Genomic DNA, 24,841 nt, shown 5'->3' with positions numbered 1-24,841 from the left:
TATGCCTTTTGCGTGGCAGCCCTGCTGATCTCTTTGGCTGCAGGAGTGTCTAAATCACATCAGAAACAAGCATGCAGCTAATCTAGTCTGCCTTCAGTCAGAAACCTCTGATATGCATGCTTGTTCAGGGTCTATGGCTGAAAGTATTATAGGCAGAGGATCAGCAGGACAGCCAAGCAACCTGCATTGTTTAAAAGGAAATAAATATGGCAGCTTCCACATCCCTCTTACTTCAGGTGGGCTTTACAGGGATACTGTAGGGGGTCGGGGGAAAATGAGTTGAACTTACCCGGGGCTTCTAATGGTCCCCCGCAGACATCCTGTGCCCGCGCAGCCGCTCCCCGATGCTCCGGCCCCGCCTCCGGTTCACTTCTGGAATTTCAGACTTTAAAGTCTGAAAACCACCACTGCCGTGTCCTCGATCCCGCTGATGTCGTCAAGAGCGCACAGCGCAGGCCCAGTATGGTCTGTGTCTGCGCAGTACAATCCTGGTGACATCAGCGGGAGCGAGGACAGAGCGACGCAGGCGCAGTGGTTTTCTGACTTTAAAGTCTGAAATTCCAGAAGTGAACCGGAGGCGGGGCCGGAGCATCGGTGAGTGGCTGCGCCAACACAGGATGTCTGCGGGGGACCATTAGAAGCCCCGGGTAAGTTCAGCTCATTTTCCCCCGACCACCCCCTACAGTATCCCTTTTAAGATAAACTCAAGATGGATGGGAGGAAAATATAATTTATTTATTTTTTTATTTTTTATTTTTTGTACCTGGGGCTTCCTCCAATCCCCTGTAGTCTGTCAGTTCCCTTACCATCCTTCTGGTCACTTCCATTGTGCTCCTGGGAAGTCCACGATACGGCTGGGTTGTGGGCCACTCCACATGCTCTGTTCAGGGCTGCGCACACATGCAATCGCGCTCCTGTCGGGAGCAATCTGCGCAAGCGCAGTTACAGCCTTAACAGCCTGCGCATGCAAAGTACTCTGAGCTGGGACACAGACTTTACAGGGCTGACAGCAGCACATTGGAGGGGACAAGGAGGACAGCAAGGGAGCTGGAGGGAGGCCCAGGTAAGTATAAATCATTTCCTCCTTTTTGTCTCAGGTACACTTTCAAGAGGAACTGTAGTGAAAATAACAAAAGAAAATTGCATATTTTATTTACAATATTCATTTATAGACTTTTTTTTTTTTTTTTTTTTTTTAATCGGTGTTTGCCCGTTGTAAAATCTTTCCTTTCCCTGATTTTCTGAATTGTATCACTAGTTTTGACATCTTAAGGTTGCCACACACCATACAATTTGTTTTAAAATATCTGTACAATTCAAGAATCACAATCAATTTTTCTGACTGATTGTAACAATTAAAAAATCTAACCAATGTACCACACACACCTATGTTCAATATTTCCCCAATCATGAATAAAATAATTGAAAGCTAAGTAAAAAATTGATTGGAACTGTCCAAGTAATTTACGATCCATCACACACCTTACAATCTATATATATAAAATCGGATGTATGTATGTGTGTGTGTATGTATGTGTGTGTGTGTGTGTGTGTGTGTGTGTGTGTGTGTGTATGTGCCGCGATCACTCGAAAACCCCTTGACCGATTTGAACGAAACTTGGTATGCAGATCCCTTACTACCTGGGATGATATGTTCTGGGGGTCTCGCGGCCCCCCTGCACACCTGGGCGGAGCTACAAACAGCAAATCAGATTTCACCTATTCAAGTCAATGGAAAAAATGTAAAAGGCTGCCATTCTCACAGTAATCAAGCCAGAGTCCCCACACTTGGCACAGTTGGTCACTTGGTGACTGAGGTTACAAATCCAGGAAAAGCGGGCGGAGCATAAAACAGCCAATCAAAATTCAGCCATTCATTTTAAATGGGAAAATGTAAACTGCAGCCATTCTTACACTGTTAATCGCAGGGTTCTCAAACTTGCCACACTTGGTCACTGGGTGAATGAGATTAAGATTTTGGAAAGTGGGTGGAGCCTACAACAGCCAATCAAAATTCACCTATTGCATTTAAAAGGGAATATTTAAACTGCTGCCATTCTTACACTGTTTATGACAGAGGCTTCAGACTTGCTGCAGTCAGTCATTGGGTGACTGGGGTCCAAATTCACTAAAGGGGCGGGGCCACAAACAGCCAATCAGATTTCTTTGCTGGATAAACTGCTTCCATTCACACATTTTTGATGCCAGGAACCTGAAAGCTCACAAAATTGGTCATTGAGTGACTGTGTGACAAGGTTACACAAAGTGGGTGGAGCCAAAAACAAATTTTACAGGGAAAATATAAACTGCAGCCATTCTTACACTGTTAATGGCAGGGTTGTCAAACTTTGCACAGTTGGTCATTGGGTGAATGAGATTAAGATTTTGGAAAGTGGGTGGAGCCTACAACAGCCAATCAAAATTCAACTTTTGATTTTCAAAGGGAATATTTAAACTGCAACCATTCTTATACTGTTAATAGCAGATGCCTCAAACCTGGTACAGCTGGTCACTGGGAGACTGGGGTTTAAATTCAGAAAGGGGGGAGCTACAAACAGCCAATCAGATATACAAAGTATTGATACCAAGGACCCCAAAGCTGATAAACTTGGTAATTTAGTGACTATATGTCAAGGTTACAAAAAGTGGGCGGTGCAAGAAACTTAATTTTTTACATGGCAGGGTTCCCAAACTTGACACAATTGGCCACCGAGTGCCTGGGATTATTATTCAGAAATGTGGGTGGAGCCTACAACAGCCAATCAAAATTCACCTATTGATTTTCATGGGGAATATTTACATTGCTACCATTCTTACACTGTTAATGGCAGAGGCCTCAAACCTGATATAGTCAGTAATTGGGTGACTGGGGACCAAATTCACTAAAGGCGGTGGAGCCACAAACAGCCAATCAGATTTGTTAGATTGATTTCAGCCATTCTGTTGTTGGCAGGGTTCTCAAACTTGACACAGTTGGCCACTGGGTGACTAGGATTAATATTCAGGAAAGTGAGTGGAGTGTACAGCAGCCAATCAAAATTCATCTTTTGATTTTCAAGGGGAATATTTACATTGCTGCCATTCTTGCACTGTTAATGGCACAGATTATTATACAGAAAAGTGGGTGGAGCCTACAAAAAGCCAATCAAAATTCACCTGTTGATTTTCAAAGGGAATATTAAAATTGCTGCCATTCTTGCACTATTAATGGCACAATCCTCAAACCTGATACAGTTGGTCATTGGGTCACTGGGGTTCAAATTCAGAAAAGGGGATAGAGCAGGCATGGGCAAACTTGGCCCTCCAGCTGTTGAGGAACTACAAGTCCCACAATGCATTGCAGGAGTCTGACAGCCACAGTCATGGCTCATAAAGGCAAATGCATTGTGGGATTTGTAGTTCCTTAACAGCTGGAGGGCCAAGTTTGCCCATGCCTGGGATAGAGCCACAAACAGCCAATCAGATGTGTTTCATTTCACTGGGAAAATACAAATTATTGATGCCAAGGACCCAAAACTCACAAACATGGTCATTGAGTGACTGTGTGTCCAGTTTACAAAAAGTGGGCAGAGCCAAAAACAAATTTCACTGGGAAAATGTAAACTGCAGCCCTTCTTCACTGTTAATGGCAGGGATCTCAAACTTTGCCAAGATGGTCACTGGGTGACTGAGATTAATATTCAGGGAAGTGGGTGGAGCCTATAATAGCCAATCAAAATTCACCTGTTGATTTTCAAAGGGAAAATCCCCCCCCCCCCATGGAGCCAGGCATAGGTGCCCACAGTACAGGTTGTACAGGTTAGCTACGTAGGTGCCTCCAGTATAGGGTAGCCTGTATAGTTGCCACCAGTGTGGGTTAGATAGGTAGGTGCTCCCAGTATAGTTTAGATAGGTAGGTGCCCGCAGTATAGGTTCGATAGGTAGGTTCCCGCAGTATAGGTTCGATAGGTAGGTTCCCGCAGTATAGTTTAGATAGGTAGGTTCCCGCAGTATAGGTTTGATAGGTAGGTTCCCCCAGTATGGGTTCAATAGGTAGGTTCCCCCAGTATGGGTTATATAGGTAGGTTCCGGCAGTATAGGATAGTTAGGTAGGTTCCCGGCGTATAGCTTGGCTAGGTAGGTTCCCGCAGTATAGGTTAGTTAGGTAGGTTCCCGCAGTATAGGTTAGTTAGGTAGGTTCCCGCAGTATAGGTTAGTTAGGTAGGTTCCCGCAGTATAGGTTAGTTAGGTAGGTAGGTTCCTGCAGTTTAGGTTAAATAGGTAGGTTCCTGCAGTTTAGATTAGCTAGGTAGGTTCCTGCAGTTTAGGTTAGTTAGGTAGGTGCCCCGCAATATAGGTGTTAGGTAGGATCCCGCAGTTTAGGTTAGTTAGGTATGGGCGGCATGAGTTGGGCGCAGGAGCGGGGGGAGCGGACATAATAGTAATAACTCACCTGCTTCCGCCGAACCCGCGCTGCTTCAATGTCCTTCCTTTCCCGGCATCTATCTAATTAGTAACAGCGCTTCCTGTGATGACATGCGGTACGTCATCACAGGGGGTGTTGTTACCAGGCGACAGACGCCGGGAGAGGAAAGATATTGAAACTGTGGGGGAACGGATGAAGAAGGTGAGTTATAACTATTATGGCCGTTCCCCCGCTCCGGCGCCCCCCCCCCCCCTCCTGCAGCACAATAAAGTGCCCCGGGCGATTGCACGTATCGCACGCCCATAGAAACGGGGCTGTAGCAGATGCCTCAAACCTGCTATAGTTGGTCATTGGGTGACTGGGGTTCAAATGTTGGAGAGTGGCGCAGCCGCTAACCGCCAATCTGATTTGTTTAATTTCTATGGGAATATACAAATTATTGATGCCAAAGACCCCAAAGCTCACAAACTTGGTCATTGAGTGTTTGTGCATTAGGGTTAGTAAAAGTGGGCGGAGCCAAAACCGGTCAAATACATACACGGGCGGGCAGTTCCAGGTCATTAGTGGGTGGAGACAAATACAAATTTCACTGGGAAAATGTCTATTGCAGCCATTCTTACACTGTTAATGGCAGGGTTCTCAAAATTTGCACAGTTGGTCACTGGGTGACTGGGTTAAATATTCAGAAAAGTGGGTGGAGCCTACAAAAGTGAATCAAACTTCACCTATTGCTTCTCAAGGGGAATATTTAATTGCTGCCATTCTTGCACTGTTAATGGCACAGGCCTTAAACCTGCTACAGTTGGTCATTGGGTGACTGGGGTTCAAATTCAGAAAAGAGGGTGGAGCCACAAACAGCCAATCAGATTTTTTTCATTTCAATGCAAATTGATTCCAAAGACCGCAAAGCCCACAAACTTGGTTATTGAGTAATTGTGTGTTAGGGTTAGAAAAAGTGGGCGGAGCCAACACTAGCCAAATACATACCCGGGCAACGCCGGGCAATCAGCTAGTTCTTGATAAAGTTGGTCTGAATTTTCAAACCTGTCCAATCTCCAAAAATCAAAAATGGGAAATTCGATTGTATTTATCGATTGAAAACAAAGAGCTCTCGCTTTTTCAGGACAACCGATCGAAATTATTGAATTGGTGAAAAATTGGATCTTTTAATTGTATGGTGTGTGGCCAGGTGATCTGTACGGAATGTTCGTTACTGAGAGTTCTATGCACAGAGGGAGATACTGCTTGCTTGGCAGTTGGGAAAAAGCCATTATTTCCCACAATGCAACAAGGTTCAGACAGCAAACTGTCAGGACCATGGTCTTGCACCGCTGTTGCTAACTGTCAGGAGTAAGCTCTGCAGTGTCAGAAGGAGCTCCCTCCCCCTGACCTTTTATGTCTCCCTGTTGATCCTTCATTGTGAAGTTTGGCTTTGCTGTCCAATGGGGAAGATCAGGAGCTCAGCTTAGTGCCCCGCCCAGCCTCAGAACTGCTAAAGATTGAGATCTCCCTGGTGGTACGAATCTCCCTATATATTACCATTCTAGGCTTAGTTCTGTTCAGGCTCACCCATGTATATCTGATCTTCCAGCTGCAGAGTCAGCCAGTTTTCCTCCTCTAACTGAAACCATACATTCAGCTGGACGGATTCTGTGATTTCCCCATTGCTTGTCTTCTTTCCAGAAACTGTATGCAGAGCATGGACTTCTCTTCCTGTTGGATGACCACGACACAGTTCAGGCTTATGAAAAGAAAGGGAAGTCGGAGGTGCAGGATAACAAGGATCCATTGATGGCAGCGCTGAGCAGTATGAGCCACGTCCAGCAGGTGGAGCTAATCTGCGGTAAGATTCATAATGATCATACTTGGATGGCTAGGTGAAGGCAGAGGGGGTCTAATAAACCTGAATTTTAAAGGACAGCTGAAGTGACACCTATATGGAGGATGCCATATTTATTTCCTTTTTAAACCATACCAGTTCCCTGGCAGTCTTACTGGTCTGTTTGGCTGCAGTAGTGGCTGAATCACACCAGAAACAAGCATGCAGTTAATCTTGTCAGATTTGACAATAATGTCAAACACCTGATCTGCTGCATGCTAGTTCAGGGTCTATGGCTAAAGAATTAAGGCTCATACACACATCAGACTATAGTCTTTGGAAAATGAAAGATCACAGACCAATCTTACCACCCTTCATGTAGTATGAGAGCCATACTCTACACAGTCTTTTCTATGGAGCTGAACTCCACATCAGAAAAAAATCTTTGCAAGATGCTGCACACACAGATGCTGCACAGACACAAAAGATCAGTATCTGCAAAAGATCTGTTCCTGCCAAAAATCCATTCCTGCAAATTGCAATGATAGTCTATGAGATCTGCAGATCATCATACACAAATTATTTAACTGCCATTCATCTGCATATCAGATCCACCAGGATGGATTTTCAGATCTGCGGATGATTGCTTGATCTGCAGATGAATGTCAGTTAAATCATGTGTGTATGATGATCTGCAGATCTCATAGACTATGAATGCATTTTGCAGGAACGGATCTTTTGCAGGAACAGATCTTTTGCAGATACTGATCTTTTTTGTCTGTACAGCATCTGTGTGTGCAGCATCTTGCAAAGATTTTTTTCTGATGTGGAGTTCAGCTCCATAGAAAAGACTGTGTAGAGTATGGCTCTCATACTACATGAAGGGTGGTAAGATTGGTCTGTGATCTTTCATTTTCAAAAGACTATAGTCTGATGTGTGTATGGGGCCTAAGATTCAGAGGATCAGCAGGACAGCCAAGTAACTGGTATTACATAAAAGGAAATAAATATGGCAGCCTCCATATCCCTCACTTCAGTTGTCCTTTAAGGCAGAAGCTGAGGGAGGGAGGGATGGTGGGGACAGTAAATTAAAGAAAAATTACATTTTTTTAATAGGAAATAAGAATAATATTTATAAAAAAAATATTGCAGCAGCTATCAGATCCCACCAACAGAAATCTCTGTTGGTGGGCAGAAAAGGGGGGGGGGTGTGGAGTTGTACGGCCCTGCAGCTAGGCCTTAAAACTGCAGTGGCCTAAATTGTAAAATAGCCTGGTCACTAGGGGGGTGTAAGCCTACGGTCCTCAAGTGGTTAAACATGTACCTGTTACTTACTACATCCCCTTGGGAGTTGTATTTTTAGCGTAACCGTTTTTACCAAGACTTACCTAATCGGCAGGAGTACAACCTTTGAGAATCCTCTCATGCCCGAACTGGGCCGTGAATTTCTCTGCAGACCTTATTGGTGGTTGCGGTCGGTTCTTTCTGAAATTCATGACCGACTCGCATTCCATTATTTATCCTGGTGTTTTATTATTATTATTTAGTATTTATATAGCGCTGCCATCTTCTGCAGCACTGTACAGAGACTGTTGTCATGTCACTGACTGTCCTCAGAGGAGCTTACACTCTAGTCACTACCACAGTCATATGTCTATGTATGTATCATGTAGTGTATGTATCGTAGTCTAGGGCCAATTTAAGGGGGAGCCAATTAACTTAGCTGTATGTTTTTGGGATGTGGGAGGAAACGGAAGTGCCCGGCGGAAACCCACCCAGACACGGGGAGAAAATACAAACTCCATGCAGATGTTGACCTGGCTGGGATTCAAACTGGCACCCGGCTCTGTAATGCGAAGCTCTAACCACTATCCCACTGTGTTACTACATGGCACTATTGGCTCCTGGTATCTTGTCTCCCTTATGTTTTCTCGGTCCACGGTTTGCCTTGGCCCACCCCTCTCCAGATTGTATATTTGTAAAATGACTTTCAAATGAGAAATGTCTTTACTTTAGCCATATTTTGTCCGTGTACACAACAGGCTCACATGGAACTTTCTTTGCTGTTTGGGGTATATTTTACTGATTCGTTTTTTTTTTGTTTTTTTTGTTTTTTTTTTCCCTTGCAGAATATAATGACCTGAAGACAGAGCTGAAAGATTATCTGAAGAGATTTGCAGATGAGGGGAAGGTAAGCTGGTTGGTTGTCTTTGCCGCATGACTGTCAGAAGAAGACCTGTCTAGTATTTTGTACAGTGGTGTTTAATGGGTAGAATAGAACGGGCAGCAAGTTAATGGGTGGCATATATTAGGCAGCAAGTGAATAATCAGTTCTTGAAGGTGATGTGTTGGAAGCAGAGAAAATGGATAAGGGTAAGGGTGCATACACACGTCAGATAAAAGTCTTTGGAAAATGAAAGATCGCAGGCCAATTTTACCCCCTTCCATGTAGTATGAGAGCCATACTCTACACAGTCTATTCTATGGAGCTGAACTCCCCATCAGACAAAAATCTTTGCAAGATGCTGCACACACAGATGCTGTACACATGCAACTGATCAGTATCTGCAAAAGATCTGTTCCTGCAAAAGATCCGTTACTGCAAAATGCATCCATAGTCTATGATATCTGCAGATCATCATACACACCTTGTTTAACAGACAATTATCTGTAGATCAGATCCACCCGGTTGGATCTTCAGATCGGCAGATAATTGTCTGATCTGCAGATGAATTTCCATTAAACAAGGTGTGTATGGGATCTGTAGATATCATAGACTATGAATGCATTTTGCAGGAACTGATCTTTTGCAGATACTGATCTGTTGCATGTGTACAGCATCTGTGTGTACAGCATCTTGCAAAGATTTTTATCTGATGGGGAGTTCAGCTCCATAGAATAGACTGTGTAGGTATGGCTCTCATACTACATGGAAGGGGGTAAAATTGGTCTGTGATCTTGCCTTTTCCAAAGACTTTTATCTGACGTGTGTACCCACCTTAAGGATTTGAGTGACCTATGCTGGGAATACACGGTGAGATTTTTCAGTTGATTTACTGTTCGATCGATTTTCTTATTTCCATTTACTTTTTTTTTTTTTATGAGAAATCGATCAGAAAAACGATCGAAAATTAAGATCGGACATGTCAGAAATTATCTATCGAACCATCTATCTGCTGAAAAAAAAATGATGGTGTATTCCCAGCATTAAACAAGGGCCAAATTGGGATTCCAGACAACTGGATCAAAACCAGGGCCAGATTTACCATAAGGCTCACACCCCTCCCAGAGCTCCTCCCTCCCTCCTTCCCTATGCAGAGTCCTGCTGAGAGTATAAATGAGAGGTTACTCACCTCTGCATTCCACTGACCAGATCTCCCTTCAGCCAGGGGCACCTGTAGCTACTTAAAGTGGATCCGAGATGAACTTTTACACATTGCATAATTGTGTTCCTTTCCTATTGTTTATAGGGCATTCCTCGAGCCAAATACTTTTGTTTTAATACTCTAATTCCCTATAAACTAAAAAAGCCACGCCCACAGGTTTCAGAGAGCCAAGGCAGTAGCAAGGGCTCATGGGAGCTCAGTCTGGGCAGGAGGAGGGGGGTGTTACTAGCCATTGATTTCAGAGGCAGAGGGGAGGAGGGAGTAGGAGAGGGGATTAGGCTGATGGCTCAAGATACAGATAAGCCTGCCTCTGTGTAATGTGTACAAACAACATGGCCGCTGTCATTTTATCACCGGAATAAATAATCATATTCTATTAAAACCGTTTGCAGCTAGATTTGCTGTGTAAACCATCTAAACTTAACATAAGGTATATAGACAAGTTACTTGTTATAGTTAGTTTTTCATCTCTGATCCGCTTTAAAGAGACTCCGTAACAAAAATTGCATCCTGTTTTTTATCATCCTACAAGTTCCAAAAGCTATTCTAATGTGTTCTGGCTTACTGCAGCACTTTGTACTATCACAGTCTCTGTAATAAATCAATGTATCTTTCCCTTGTCAGACTTGTCAGCCTGTGTCTGGAAGGCTGCCAAGTTCTTCAGTGTTGTGGTTCTGCTATGCACTCCCCCCTCAGGGGGGAAAGAAACACACAAATGATCTCTTGAGATTCAAAAGGAAGGCTGTATACAGCCTGCTTGTGTATGGATGTATTTTCTATGTGTGGACATACTGTACATCAACCTACTTCCTGTTTTGGTGGCCATTTTGTTTGTTTATAAACAAACTTTTTAAAACTGTTTTTAACCACTTTTAATGCGGCGGGGAGTGGCGAAATTGTGACAGGGGAATAGGAGATGTCCCCTAACGCACTGGTATGTTTACTTTTGTGCGATTTTAACAATACAGATTCTCTTTAAACTCCTTGGAGGTAACCCCTTGTGTGACACAGGGTAAGCTGCCGGAGGGTGCTGCTTAGGCCCTGCTGGGCCGATTTACATCATTTTTTCTTTGCTACACCACGCAGCTAGCACTTTGCTAGCTGCGTGTGCCAGCTCCTACACATTAGGTAGGATTACTAACAGAAAGAAGTGCAACTCTTCATTTAGCGTTACTACTTTAATCTGTTAATATCAATGGGTATTAAGCCACTGAAAGCTTGCATATATTTGTTTTAGCATATCCCAGGTTGAAATAAACAGAACACGCAGACAAGAGAATTTATCACTAAATATAATGTATTCTTGTGAGAATGTACAGAGAATATACAAATATTACATATAAAAAGGATATGATTAAGATGCCTATGGCTAAGATATCTGCTAACATATTATTAGGTCCACCAAAAAATTGCATGAGATACATTACCAGTTCCCAGAAAACCGTTTAAGCAAGAGCAGCAGCAGCAGCCTGTTCTGTCCTGTTACCTCTCTTTATAGTGTTAAACAGAAAATGAAACTAACTCATCCTGCTAAGTAACATACGCGTATGTCATAGCATATTACATCATCAGAAATAATTTCTGGAATGCAATCTGCTTTCACTTTCTCTTTCTAACCTATGAGTCATACTATGAGACCTCTGCCAAGTATTAGCTAATGTGCTTGCTAAAATATTTCAGCTATTGGTTAGGTCATTCTCAGCGTGGGAATAAATGAGCATAATTTCACATCATTACACTTTAAAGGGAAGGTTCAGGGAGGGTGGCTAAAAAAATAAAAATCAATTTCCACTTACCTGGGGCTTCCTCCAGCCCGTGGCAGCCAGGCTGTGCCCTCGCCGCTGCTCTGCAGGCTCCTGGTGGTCTCCGGTGGCCAACCCGACCTGGCCAGGCCGGCTGCCAGGTCGGGCTCTTCTGCGTTCCAAGGCCCGGCACTTCTGCGTCCCACGCTGGCGCGCTGACGTCATCGGACGTTCTCCGGGCTGTACTGCGCAGGCTCAGAACTACTGCACCTGCGCAGTACAGCCCGGAGGAAGTCCGATGACGTCAGCGAGCCGGCGTGGGACGCAGAAGTGCCGGGCCTTGGAGCGCAGAAGAGCCCGACCTGGCAGCCGGCCTGGCCAGGTCGGGTTGGCCACCGGAGACCACCGGGAGCCTGCGGAGCAGCGGCGAGGGCACAGCCTGGCTGGAGGAAGCCCCAGGTAAGTGGAAATTGATTTTTATTTTTTAACCACCCTCCCTGAACCTTCCCTTTAAGCCAGATACACAAACTGGTCATACAAGAACTGATTATTATTCATTTCAACAGTAATTTAGTCTATGACCTAAAAGAAAATCAAAAGATAAAAATTAATGAAATGGGGAAAGAACGCAATGTTATATATTTGACACGTGTGCATAATGATCGCTACCGCTACCCGCTGATTCGCCGTGCCCCCCCCCCCCCCAGACCCCGTACGCTGCCTGGCCAATCAGTGCCAGGCAGCGCTGAGGGGTGGATCGGAACACCCGATGACGTCAGGACGCTGGTGACGTCATTGCGATCGTCGCCATGGCGACAAGGAAGCCCATACAGGGAATCCCGTTCAGAACGGGATTCCCTGCAGGGTAAAAGCGCTGGTGGCGATCGGAAGGGTGGGAGGGATAGCGAAGGGAGTGGGGAAGCATCTAGGCTAGCTACATGCTTTAAAAAAAAAATTAAATAGTGCTGCGCTGCCCCCCCCCCCGGCGGATTTATTGTACCGCCAGGGAGGTTAATACTGAGCTTCCTCTAGCTACCTAATACTTGGAGGCACCTCTTGTTACATAATATTGAAAAGGAGAAGTGACAGGTGGGACAGCCAGCAAACTTGCAGTGCGGTTTGGTGAGGGTTTGTAGGTCCATGGAGGGCGGAGTCTAAGGTGAGGACATTTGTGCCTATAGACTCCTGTTAAATCCAGGCCTTATCAAAACATTTCAAAAACACTAGGTTTTCCTGGTATGCAGTGACTAGTTCTTATCAGCAGTGGTCCAGGGATGGGCCGTCAGTGAACTAGTAAGAGGGTCATGGGTGCCCAAGGTTTATTGATACATAAGGAGTGCAAAGCCAGCTTGTCTGGTCCACACCCAGAAAAGTGCTGCTGTAGCAACAATTGCTGAAAGCCATAATGCTGGCAGTGAGAGAGAGCAGTCAGAACACACAGTGCATCGCAGCTTGCTGTCTATAGGGGGCCTGTGTAGCTGCCTACAGTAGGAAGGAGAGCGGCACAATTGGCATTGGAGCAATAAAATGAGGAGGTCCGATGAATCTGGTTTTCTTTGTTCTCTGAAATTCCCCAGTCATTAGTCCGAGCTAACGTCTGTGGGGTGTGCTGGGAAAACAAGTCCGATGCATGGAGGCCCCACCTCGCACCTTACAGGACATAAAGGATCTGATGCCTAACGTGTTGGTGTCAGATACCACGGGACACAGTCACAGGGCTAGTGGAGTCCAGGTCTGACCACCAGGGGGAGCTGCACGACAGGCCAATAGTGTCATATGAATTATAGCTATAGTCAGATACCACAGGGCTAGTGGAGTCCAGGTCTGACCACCAGGGGGAGCTACACGACAGACCAGTAATAGTGTGTCATATGTATTATAGATATAGTCAGATACCACAGGGCTAGTGGGGTCCAGGTCTGACCACCAGGGGGAGCTGCACGACTGGCCACAAGTGTGTTATATGAATTATAGATATAGTCAGATACCGTAGGACAAATTCACTGGTCTTGTGAAATGTGTCATTTGAATTATAGATATCAGATACCACAGGACACCTTCACAGGGCTAGTGGAGTCCAGGCATGACCACCAGGGGGAGCTACATGGTAAGCCAATAGTATGTCATATGAATGATAGTCAGATACCACAGGCTAGTGTAGTCCAGGCATGACCACCATATGGAGCTGTACGATTGGCCAATAGTGTGTCTTATGAATTATAGATATCCGATACCACAGGACACCTTCATCTGTCTTCTGGCATGCAGGCCTCAATGGGTCGCACAAGGGGTATCTATATTATATTAGGGAGGTGGTTTTCCTATTTTAACCACTTGCCGACCGCGCACTCATACCGCACGTCGGCAAAGTGGCAGCTGCAGGACCAGCGACCCAGTTCTGCGTCGCCGGCTGCAGGCTAATTAATCAGGAAGCAGCCGCTCGCGCGAGCGGCTGTTTCCTGTCGTTTCACGGCGGGGGGCTCCGTGAATAGCCTGCGGGCCGATCGCGGCTCGCAGGCTAAATGTAAACACAAGCGGAAATAATCCGCTTTGTTTACATTCGTACAACGCTGCTAACAGTAGCAGCGTTGTACCAGATCAGCGATCCCCGGCCAATCAGCGGCTGGGGATCGCTGTCACATGACAGGCAGGAGCCTGTTAGAGGCTGCACAGGACAGATCCGTTCCTGTGCAGCCTCGGATCTCTGGGGAAGGGAGGGAGGAGAGAGAGGGGGGGAATTTTGCCGCGGAGGGGGGCTTTGAGGTGCCCCCTCCCCCCTGCAACACCCAGGCAGGCAGGAGCGATCAGACCCCCCAGCACATCATCCCCCTAGTGGGGAAAAAAGGGGGGCGATCTGGTCGCTCTGCCTGCACCCTGATCTGTGCTGGGGGCTGCAGAGCCCACCCAGCACAGATCAGCTAAAACAGCGCTGGTCCTTAAGGGGGGGGGTAAAGGGTGGGTCCTCAAGTGGTTAACTTATCGTTGCATGTTGGAAGCATGCTCCTACTTTTTTATTTATTTTTTTTAACGTAACATAGAAACGTACAATCCCATAATTATAGGTACACACACACCTACCTACCTCAACATTAAAGTGAGAGGGACATGGAGGCTGCCATATTTAGTTTCTCTTAAACAATGCAGATTACCTGGTTGTCCTTATGATCTTCTGCCTCTAAGGGCTGGGTCACATTGGGCTTGCCCGGCGATCGTGTTCAGGATCGCAATTCAGCGGCAAAATCTCGTGATTTGTGCTTGTAAATCCCGTCAATAGAACGAGAATCACAGCGCAATCGCCCCAAAGACTGCATGCAGTGCGTTTGCGATTGATGCGAAATGAAATCGCAAATGCTGCAGTGTGAATGTAGCCATAGGGATACATTAGTAGCAGCGCATTACTGATCGCCGACGATCAGAAAAGCAATGAAAAAGCGTCCAGTGTGAACCAGCCCTCAGGGTGCTTTCACAGTGCTCAGTTGTGTTGCAGAATAATTCCGCTCACCGCCGGTACAATGCTATGGGGCTGTCAACCTCTCTGCGTTGTCACTGATCGCGTTCTTCTAACTTGTATTTGTATTAGCGTGTATGATGAGCGCAGTGTCCATCGCAGTTCTCACACATAACATGAACATTATGCAAAACGCAGTGTGAATCCAACGTACAACTACTTTTAGTCACAGCCCCTGAACAAGCATGACGATCAGATGTGTCTGACTGAAGTCTGATTGGATTAGCTGCATGCTTGCTTCAGGTGTGCGATTCTGGCACTACTACAGCCAAATAGATCAGCAGGACTGCCAGGCAACTGAGACAAACCTTTCTCCTCCTCCCTCCCCCCCCCCCCCCCCCTCCTCCCTCCCTAACACTAAGTGATACCAGTCTTCCATCTTCAGTGCCTGGGGTTTTGGTTAAATGTTGTACCAAATTTGGGCATCAGATCAAGGTCTACACTTCCGGCAGCATTTGGATTCTTCCTGGCTGAAAATGTTAACTTAGCCGAAAGTTAGTTGGATCCACCATGTACATACTTTGCTTACTTCAGGTCAGGTATACTTTAAAGGGAACCGGAGGTGAGGACGGTATGGAGGCTGCCATATTTATTTCTTTGTAAACCATGCTAGTTGCCTGGCAGCCTTATTGAACTTCTGACATAAGTAGTGTCTGAGTCAAAACAAACATATGAACATATGGCTAGTCCAGTAAAACTTAAATGAGAGCACCTGATCTGCTGCAGGTTTTTTTAGGGTCTGTGGCTAAAATTATTAGAGGGAGAGGATCAGCAGGAAAGCCAGGTAATGTGCATTGTTGGAAAGGAAATAAATATGGCAGCCTCCATATTCTTCTCACATCAGGTTCCCTTTAAAGGGAACCCGAGGTGAGAGACATAGGGAGACTGACATATTTATTTCCTTTTAAACAATCTTGTGTTAGTGGGTGGTGGAGCACTCCTCTGAGAGATCAGGCTTGATGTGCCACGGCGTTTCTGGCAACACTCCAGAATCTGAGCAGTAGATAGAAGGATGAAGCCGGCACCATCGGTAGTATTAATGCTCTTTTAATAAATAAAAAACATGCTAACAGCCAAAATGCGACGTTTCAAGGCACGTAGCCTCTTTCTCAAGCTAGACTGTGCATGACAGAATAAACAGGCCTATGGGCACGGACTTCCGCGCAGCAGCCCGGCAACGTGAAGCAGTTCTGCTCCTACAGAGATAGGCGTTATGCTGGAGGGGAGGGATACCATTTCAAACGTCCCTATCAGGTAGGCAGCAACATAGTTCCCTATCAGGTCCACTAGGTAGGACCTGTTCCTATTGGTTGTTGTTTGTATGTGCAAACCAGATTGGCTGCCTTGAACACATGTTGTGAATATATAAAGCTGATGATACACTGTTTATTCTGTCATGCACAGTCTAGCTTGAGAAAGAGGCTACGTGCCTTGAAACGTCGCATTTTGGCTGTTAGCATGTTTTTTATTTATTAAAAGAGCATTAATACTACCGATGGTGCCGGCTTCATCCTTCTATCTTTCCTTTTAAACAATGCACACTACCTGGCTGTCCTGCTGATCCTCTCCCTCGAATACGTTAAGCTATAGACCCTGAACAAGCGTGCAGCAGATCAGATGCTTCTGACTAAAGTCTGACTGGGTTAGCCACATGCTTGTTTCAGGTGTGTGATTCAAACACTATTCATGCCTGAAAGATCTGCAGGACTGCCAGCCAACTGGTATAGTTTAAATAACAATACATATGGCAGCCTCTCCTCTCGCTTCAGGTTCCCTCTAAGTAGTGGTATCAGCACAAGATTATTTCTTATTGTATGTTTAGCAGTGTTGATGCAAGATTATCGATTATAATGCTGTAAACTACTTGAGACCTTTTTTAATGATTTACAATTTGTATTGTTCAGTCTTGCGTTTTATCTTTTTAGTATATTTTTATAGCTTATTTTACGTGGCTGATGGAGCTTTGTATAATTTGGGAGAATACGATTCCCTTTCTGACCGACAGATGGATCTCTCTCTGATCGAATCTGATCAGAGAGGGTTCTATTGGCTGCCCATTACTGCCCACAGATTTTGAATCTATGTCAACTTTAAATCGATTCACAACCTGTGGTACTGCCACTGCCACCTGCTCGCCTTCCACCCCCCAAGTGTGCTCCCCTGGCCAGCAGTGATACATAACCTGTCCGCCGGCGCGAGTCCTCGTCCATGCTGACACTTTCTCCCGCTGGCCTGTCTCCTCTTCACTTCCTGTCCCGTCCTGTGACAAGCAGAAGTACAAACAGTAGAGGGCGCTCTACTGTTTAAATTTCAGCTTGTAATGTATCACTGCCGCTATGCTGCGTCAGTTGATCGCCGCTAACAGCGCGCTCCCGTTCCGCCCGTGATCAAGCAAAATCTTCCGCCGGGGCAGATTGACAGAATTGATTTTTGGATGGAAATCGATCGGTCAACAGTTGCGTTATCAATTTCACAGTGATCATATCGGCCGGAAATCGGCGCAGTGTATGGGGTAGCCTTAGGTCGCTCCTGGATTTCCCTGATTCTGGGAGGGGTCTTGTCATCCGCTGCGTTGCTAACTTGGATTATTTCTTCCTCCAGGTTGTACAGAGCGAAGACATTAAGAAGTTCTTCGAAGACCTGCGCTCCAAGAAGCGAAGGCGGCTGGACAACATGCAGTATTACTGCAGCTAACCGCAGAAGCGTAACCCGCGCCCTGTGATCATGATCAACTCCTGTAAACTCTCCATAGACCACTTCCCTTGTGTTCATTTTTATATGTGTAAATGTTCCTCTCCGGGCAGCATTCCTCCACTGCTATTGGGTGATGCAGTTTCCATAGCTTCCTGTAGGCTAGGCAATGGTGTTGATCACTGTCCTTTTCAGTTGGGAATTAGTTAAAGCAGAACTCCAGAGACCGACTGCAAAACACCTTCATTTTCTCGCTCCTGTGATTATAAATGGCCAATTGTAAAAACACACTATCCAAGTCTATACGTAACCTGAAGTTGACATAAAGTGAACCCGAAGTGAGAGTGATATGGAGGCTGCCATATTTTTCCTGTTAAACAATATCTGTTGCCTGACAGCCCTGCTGGTCCATTTGGCTGCAGTAGTGTCTGAATAACACCAGAAACATGCATGCAGCTAATCTTGTCAGATCTGAAACTTCTGATCTGCTGCATGCTTGATCAGAGTCTATGGCTGAAAGTATTAGAGGCAAAGGCTCAGCAGAACAGCCAGGCAACTGGTATTGTTTAAAATTTAAATTTGGCAGCATCCATGTCCCTCTCACCTCGGGTTCACACATAAAAAAAAAAAAAACGGTTTACCTTACCGGGGGCTTCTTGCAGCCCTACTGGAGTCATGCTGTGTCTGCGCAGTTCTTCCGAGACCCTCCTGCCAGCAGTGGCAACTACCGCAAAGCTGGCCGGCATTGTGCCTCCTCATTGCGTCCCTGTTGCCGGCAGCATTCTGCGCATGTGCAGAGCGCTCCTGGCAATGGGGCCGGCTCGAAGCCGTGCATGCACAGTGTCTTTTAACTGGCGGCGACCGGCCAGTTTTCAGATGGTCACCGATGTTCGCTGGACAATTGTGGAAGGACAGCGGGGCACAGGATGACTCCAGAGGGCTGCAAGTGGCCCCAGGTAAGCTAAACTGAGTTTTATTGTTTGGCTTAAGCGATCCTTTAAAGGGAACCTAAGCTGAGAAGGATATGGATTTTTCCTTTTAAAGTAATACCAGTTGCCTGGCTGTCCTGCTGATCCTGCATGTCTATTACTTTTAGCCACAGCCCCTGAACAAACATGCAGATCCGGTGCTCTGACTGAAGTCAGACTGGATTAGCTGCATTCTTGTTTCAGGTGTGTGATCCAGACACTACTGCAGCCAAAGAAATCAGCAGGACTGCCAGGCAACTGGTATTGTTTAACGGAAACATCCATATCCCTCTCAGTTAAGGTTCCCTTGTAAAGGACCACTACGCTAACAATATAGCAGTCCTCACTATACTTTTTCTTCCGCCTTAAAGGACCTTGAACAGCCATTGTTAGACCTGGTACACACCATGCGATTTTCTCTTAAGATCCCATTTACGATCGAGAAAATGATCGGATCGGGCAAAAAAAAAGAAGACAGCCTACTGATTGCCAGCGAATGATCCCCAGCTCACAAATGATCTGTTTCAAAACGCTGGCTATCATTCCGTGGATGTCCTTTTTGATACATTTTTCAACCATATCCAATCAGAAATATGATTGGAATTTGGATAATTTGCATATGCATGTCTACTAGCTTTCTATATCTGATCTATGTCAGAACTGAATATCAGTCTGATCACTCGCTCAAATAGCATCTGAAGTGAAAATTGCATGGTGTGTGCACAGACGTCTCCGATATCTCCTGAAGATCCGACATGCTGGTCTTTAGGGACACCGGACCAACCCCCAAGTACATGACTTGCCCTGCCCACCAGAAGCCCTGTGGCTGAACTAGCTTACATGGTTTAAAAGCGGGAGAGGAATTTCTGCAATAGACGCCCCTCTCACTGCAACTGATGCATGGATTGTTGAGTTTGAATTGGTTCAGTTCCTTATTTCTTTTTACTAAACACACAGGAGAGGAAAGAAACCGAGCAGCTTTCAAACATTTCCTTCCTTCCATGCATGGAATGCAGTAGAGACGTTCCTTTTGCAGACTGAAGGGTGTGCAGTACCTTTACCTGGTGACGAGGTTCTTTTAATTAGGCTTGTCAATTCTTTTTGTTAAAACTACTAAACTTTTAGTCCTCCAGTCATGCTGTTTCCTGTTGGCGACGGGTGTTGAATAAAAGAGGTCATGCGCTCCTATCACACTTTTGCCTACAGTGGGCTGTGGATGTTGTGTAGCGCTGTGACAATTGGCGGCGCTGCATAGATTGCACTATGGCTCCTGGAAGTCCTCTGAGCTGAGATTAAAGGGAACCTTAAAGAGGAACTCCAGTGAAAATAATGTAATAAAAAAAGTGCTTCGTTTTTACAATAATTATGTATAAGTGATTTAGTCAGTGTTTGCCCATTGTAAAAACTTTCCTCTACCTGATTTACATTCTGACATTTATCACGTGGTGACCTTTTTACTGCTGGTAGGTGATGTTAGTGGAAGGAGATGCTGCTTGCTTTTTTGGCAGTTGTAAACAGCTGTTATTTCCCACAATGCAATGAGGTTCACAGACAGGAAAGTGCCAGGACCCTGGTCCTCAGTTTCCTGTGGGAGGGGTTTCACCACAATATCAGTCATACAGCGCCCCCTGATGATCCGTTTGTGAAAAGGAATAGATTTCTCATGTAAAAGGAGGTATCAGCTACTGATTGGGATGAAGTTTAGTTTTTGGTTACGATTTCTCTTTAAGTGAAAAGTCAACCTGGCCCCTTGCTCCCCTCCTGATCCTCATCATTGTGCTGCAGCCCCAGTATAGTTACCGACTAAGCCAGTCTGACTAATGCGCATGCGCATGGCCTCCTTGACCACGGCCTGAAGTGTTCTGCACCTGCGCAGTTGCACGTTTTACAAATGCAGGTGCAGAACGCTCCTGGCTATGTAAGCGATTTAGGAGGCGTTCTGCCAGGACAGTGCTTGGGGTGACAGTGACACAGTGGTGCTGACCGGGAGGACAGCTAGTCCCGGGGTCCCCTCCGTTGCAGATGCCGGCATCGTCTGCACATGTGCGAGCGCATGGCTGTACTGCTCGCAACCGCGCTCACGTGGCCTGGAGCGTTCTGCGCAGAATGCTCCAGACCACATGAGCAGCGCAGCCGCAGAGGATGTTGACCTGGCGGGGTGGGCATCTGCAGCGGATCGGCGGCGAGGGACATATTGGCTCCCAGGGGCTGGAGGAAGCCCCGGGTAAGTAGAACTTGCTTTTTATTTTGTTCGGACCTTCCCTTTAAGGATTGACAATGAGATGCTAATTGTCCTGAGTTAATGCAGATTTTATGGAAAAGTATGCAGCGTGAAACTAGACCAATCACATGCTACATTTTGCATGAACTTGGAATAATTAGCATGTTGGCCATCCCTAGTGCAGAGAATCCAATGCTAATCTGATTGCATATTGTGAGTCTAATGAAGCCCATTGCCGGTCATAGTTCTGTATTGCAGCACAAAGTTATTGCTGTAATACTTAGCAACTGTACTGCTTCATCCATCTGCCATTACATTTCACATCTGCTTCACTCTGCACATTCCTTGGCTATTCATTTTCCATTGAACGTTTTGTAGGAAAGCAAAAGATTTCCTGTGATTTTTTTTTTGATTTTTTTTTTTTTGATTTTTTTTAATAAAAATATCAAAATATCAAATTTAAAGGACAAATGAAGTAAGAAGAATATGGAGGTTGACCTATTTTTTTTTTCCTTTTAAACAATAACTGTTGCCTGACTGCAGTAGTGTCTGATTCACACCAGAAACAAGCATGCAGCTAATATGGTCAATCTGACAATGACAAACACTTGTTCAGGGTCTCTGCCTGAAAGTATTAGAGGCAGAGGATCAGCAGGATAGCCAGGCAACTGGTATTGCTTTAAAGGACTTCCGAGGCCAAATGTTCCAAAAAAAAATAAAATAAAAAAAGTTAGATACCTGCATAACTTTGGAGATCACGGAGGATGCCGTTCGGCCGGGTCCTCGCCGCTCATAGGCCCTCTCCGAACGGCCCACGGCCAGGGTAGGGCTCTCCTGCCTGCATAAAGATGGCCGCCGGTGCTGGCCGCGCACTCTGCATAGCCGCTAGTGTGGCTGCGCAGCTCTAGGACCCCCCCCCCCTCCCGATCCACGCAACAGGCTGTTTCCTGTAGCATGAATCGGGGGAGTTGGCCCTAGAGTTGTGCAGCCACACTAGCGGCTATGCAGAGTGCGCAGCCAGCGCCGGCGGCCATCTTTATGCAGGCAAGAGAGCCTAGATGTGGGGTCGTGAGCCGTTCGGGGGGGCTGTGAGTGGCGGGGACCCGGCGGAATGGCACGGAGGGCGCGAACGGCGTCCTCGTCCTCCAAAGTTATGCAGGTATCTAGATTTTTTTTTGGGGGGGGGGAACATTTGGCCTCGGAAGTCCTTTAAAAAGAAATAAATATGGCAGCTTCCATATCCCTTTTGTTACAGTTGTCCTTTAAGGTTGGTCGTTCCAGTCGATCAGCATGTGACTTGGGGTTCTGCTTTAATGTATGTACAGGTTAGGGAGCCTCTCATCTGGGGAAGATTTATCATCACTGGTGCAAAGAAAGCTGGAGGAGGAGGAGCAGCGGTTTCAAGCAGCCAATCAGGTTTCAGCTTGAAAGCGAGATAGGAATTCTGCTACCAGCGAAAAAGCCAATTAAATAGGCAGGTTTTGTGTGCTTAAAAGACCACTATCGCAAAAAATTATAAAACTTAAATTACATACAAATGAGAAGTATGGTTCATCCAGAGTAAAATGTACCATAAATTACTTTTCTCTTTTGTTGCTGTCACTACAGTAGGTAGTAGAAATCTGACAGGTTTTTTGACTAGTCCATCTCTTCATGGGGGATTCTCAGTATTTTTTTTGTTCTTTACAAAAGCACTCCTGGGGAAGGATCTATTCAAAGATGCAGGCCGTCCCCACCACCTGTCTGCACACTATTCTGGCAGTTGGACGGAGAAACTGCCATTCAGCAAGACCCTGAGAATTCCCCCAATGAGGAGATGCGCTAGTCCACAAACTGTCAGTTCTGTCAGATTTCTGCTACCTACTGTAAGTGACAGCGACTTAGGAGAAAAGTAATTGAAAGCCCATTTTACTCTGAAATGTGTGATTTTGTGTGTTCATGTATTTTAAATAATATTTTTCACAATAGTGGTCCTTCAAGGACATTCAACCACAAGTGCGGGAAAGTTCGCTAAAAACATTACACCGTTAATGGGCACCTTAAAGGGAATGTCCCAGGATGTTTATACAATAAAAAAAGACGACTTACCTGGGGCTTCCTGCAGCCCTTGCCAGGCATCCTGTCCCCTCTCTGCAGCTCTGGTCACAGTCAGTGGCCCGGGGGTCCCCTCCGGTGCAGATGTTGGCATCTACTGCACCTGCGCGTGTGACTCGCCGTCACGCTGACGTCATCTGACCTGTACTGCGCAAGCTGGCGATGTCTGCACCGGAGAGGACACCGGACCACCGACTGGGAGAGGAGTTGCGGAGAGGGCACAGGACGGCTGCCAGGGGCTGAAGGAAGCCCCAGGTAAGTAGCTTTTTTTTTTTTTTTTCGTCCTCGGATATTACCTTTTTAAGATGAGCAGGTCCCTGACAGCCACACATTTCCAGGAGGATGAAAGTACAGTGATCTCTCCAGTATCCCGTGTCTTTTCCTGAGTATGCAGGTTGCTGCTCCGCCCCCTCTGATCCGCGATATTACCCTCTCTCCTTTTTTTTAGGGTGTGAACTCCGTTTCTATTCCCCCTAAACCTTTGTGTTCTCTCTTGTAGAGATAGGGCCCCTACGTGTGCTAGAGAAGTTCCGTACAGGAAGCCGCGTGTAGCGTTCCGTCGGCCCAGCTGTATCAGTTTGGCCACTGCTGCATTTGATCATTTAAATGGTATTTAGATGCTCCCCCCCCCCCCCTCCCCTCCCCCACAACCTTAAAGGACAACCGAGGTGACATGTGACATGAGGAGATAGACATGGGTATGTACAGTGCCAAGTGCACAAATAAGTAGGCTGTGTTCCTTTTTTTCTTTCTCTGCCTGAAAGAGTTAAACATCAGGTATGCAAGTGACAGTTTCTGTCCAGGTTGGACTGTCATACTATAGCATAACCCTCATTGATGACAATTACAGCCATAAACCCTTTCCTGTCAGTAAATGGCGTCTGAGAGCAGAAAAGAAAGCTCAAATCTATGAATTATTGACCCTTTTTATCTGGCGTACTTCAATGAAGGTGTCATTGAGCTGAGACAATGAAACAGTAAAAACTTAAGAACTAGATTTAAATATAAAATAACACTGGGATGTCTAAACAAAAAAAGGCTTTTTTTTAGGAGGAGGAGGATAGAAACAATTATTTTTCTCATCAGTTTTTCTCCTCGGATGTCCTTTATCTCTTCCTTGTGACATAGATCCATTTGCATCTTGTACATCTTTTGTTGACCAACGCATCATTGCAATAAAGTAGTTTCAGACCTTTCTTTGTCTTCCTTGTTGCTTTCTGATATATTATCGACCACAAGAAGTAATGACTGCTGGGTGTAGAAAGGAATCTGTGGTTACAGTGGTAGCATGTCAATGACAGAGTGTGATGAGTGCATGATGGAGAGTGTTGGAACCGGAGTTATACTTCACACACCAGGGGCGTAACTGGAAATCACTGGGCCCCCCTGCAGCTGCATCCCTTGCAAGGGCTATTGTTACGCCACTGTCACACTCTGCATTGTGCTGGTGAGGTCGGCTTCCTCACCGCTGGACACCGGGAGACGCAGGAGTTGCTACGAGGGCACCGATCGACTGCCAGGAGCTGGAAGAAGCCCCAGGTGAGTGCAGTTTGTTTTATATTTCCAGCGCGGATCTTCCCTTTAAACCTTAACAAGTAGATTTAAACATAGAACTGCGGAATATCTTAAAAAGTCCTTGTTAGGAGGAGGATAGATGCAATCGGTTTTCATTAGTTTATTTTCGCCTCGGGTGTCCTTTAAACACATCTAGGTTTACCCTGATCTTAAAGGGATACTGTAGGGGGTCAGGGGAAAATGAGTTGAACTTACCCGGGGCTTCTAACGGTCCCCCACAGACATCCTGTGTTGGCGCAGCCACTCACCGATGCTCCGGCCCCGCCTCCAGTTCACTTCTGGAATTTCAGACTTTAAAATCTGAAAACCACTGCGCCTGCGTTGCCGTGTCCTCGATCCCGCTGATGTCATCAAGAGCGCACAGCGCAGGCCCAGTATGGTCTGTGTCTGCACAGTGCACTCCTGGTGACATCAGCGGGAGCGAGGACACGG

At 45.9% G+C, this 24,841-nt stretch overlaps 1 protein-coding gene across 2 annotated transcripts in view; it reads left to right on the top strand.

The window, feature by feature from the left end:
• Positions 1 to 24,030, top strand: part of UBR7 (ubiquitin protein ligase E3 component n-recognin 7) — a 48,111-nt gene extending 24,081 nt beyond the window's left edge. The window contains exons 10-13 of one of the 2 annotated variants that reach the window (XM_068254644.1): positions 6,089 to 6,248; positions 8,354 to 8,415; positions 17,462 to 21,563; positions 21,790 to 24,030. In XM_068254644.1, the coding sequence (XP_068110745.1) occupies positions 6,089 to 6,248; positions 8,354 to 8,415; positions 17,462 to 17,554 (315 nt within the window). In that variant the 3' untranslated portion in view covers positions 17,555 to 21,563; positions 21,790 to 24,030. Of the gene's footprint in view, positions 1 to 6,088; positions 6,249 to 8,353; positions 8,416 to 17,461; positions 21,564 to 21,789 lie in introns of those variants that run through there. The other variant, XM_068254645.1, reaches the window with a different exon arrangement.
• Positions 24,031 to 24,841: the final 811 nt, after the last annotated feature.

Source organism: Hyperolius riggenbachi, chromosome 9 (genome assembly GCF_040937935.1).
Source record: "Hyperolius riggenbachi isolate aHypRig1 chromosome 9, aHypRig1.pri, whole genome shotgun sequence".
Classification (NCBI taxonomy): domain Eukaryota; kingdom Metazoa; phylum Chordata; class Amphibia; order Anura; family Hyperoliidae; genus Hyperolius; species Hyperolius riggenbachi.
Note: the sequence above shows the minus strand (reverse complement) of the source record. Positions and strands in the feature narration are given on the sequence as shown.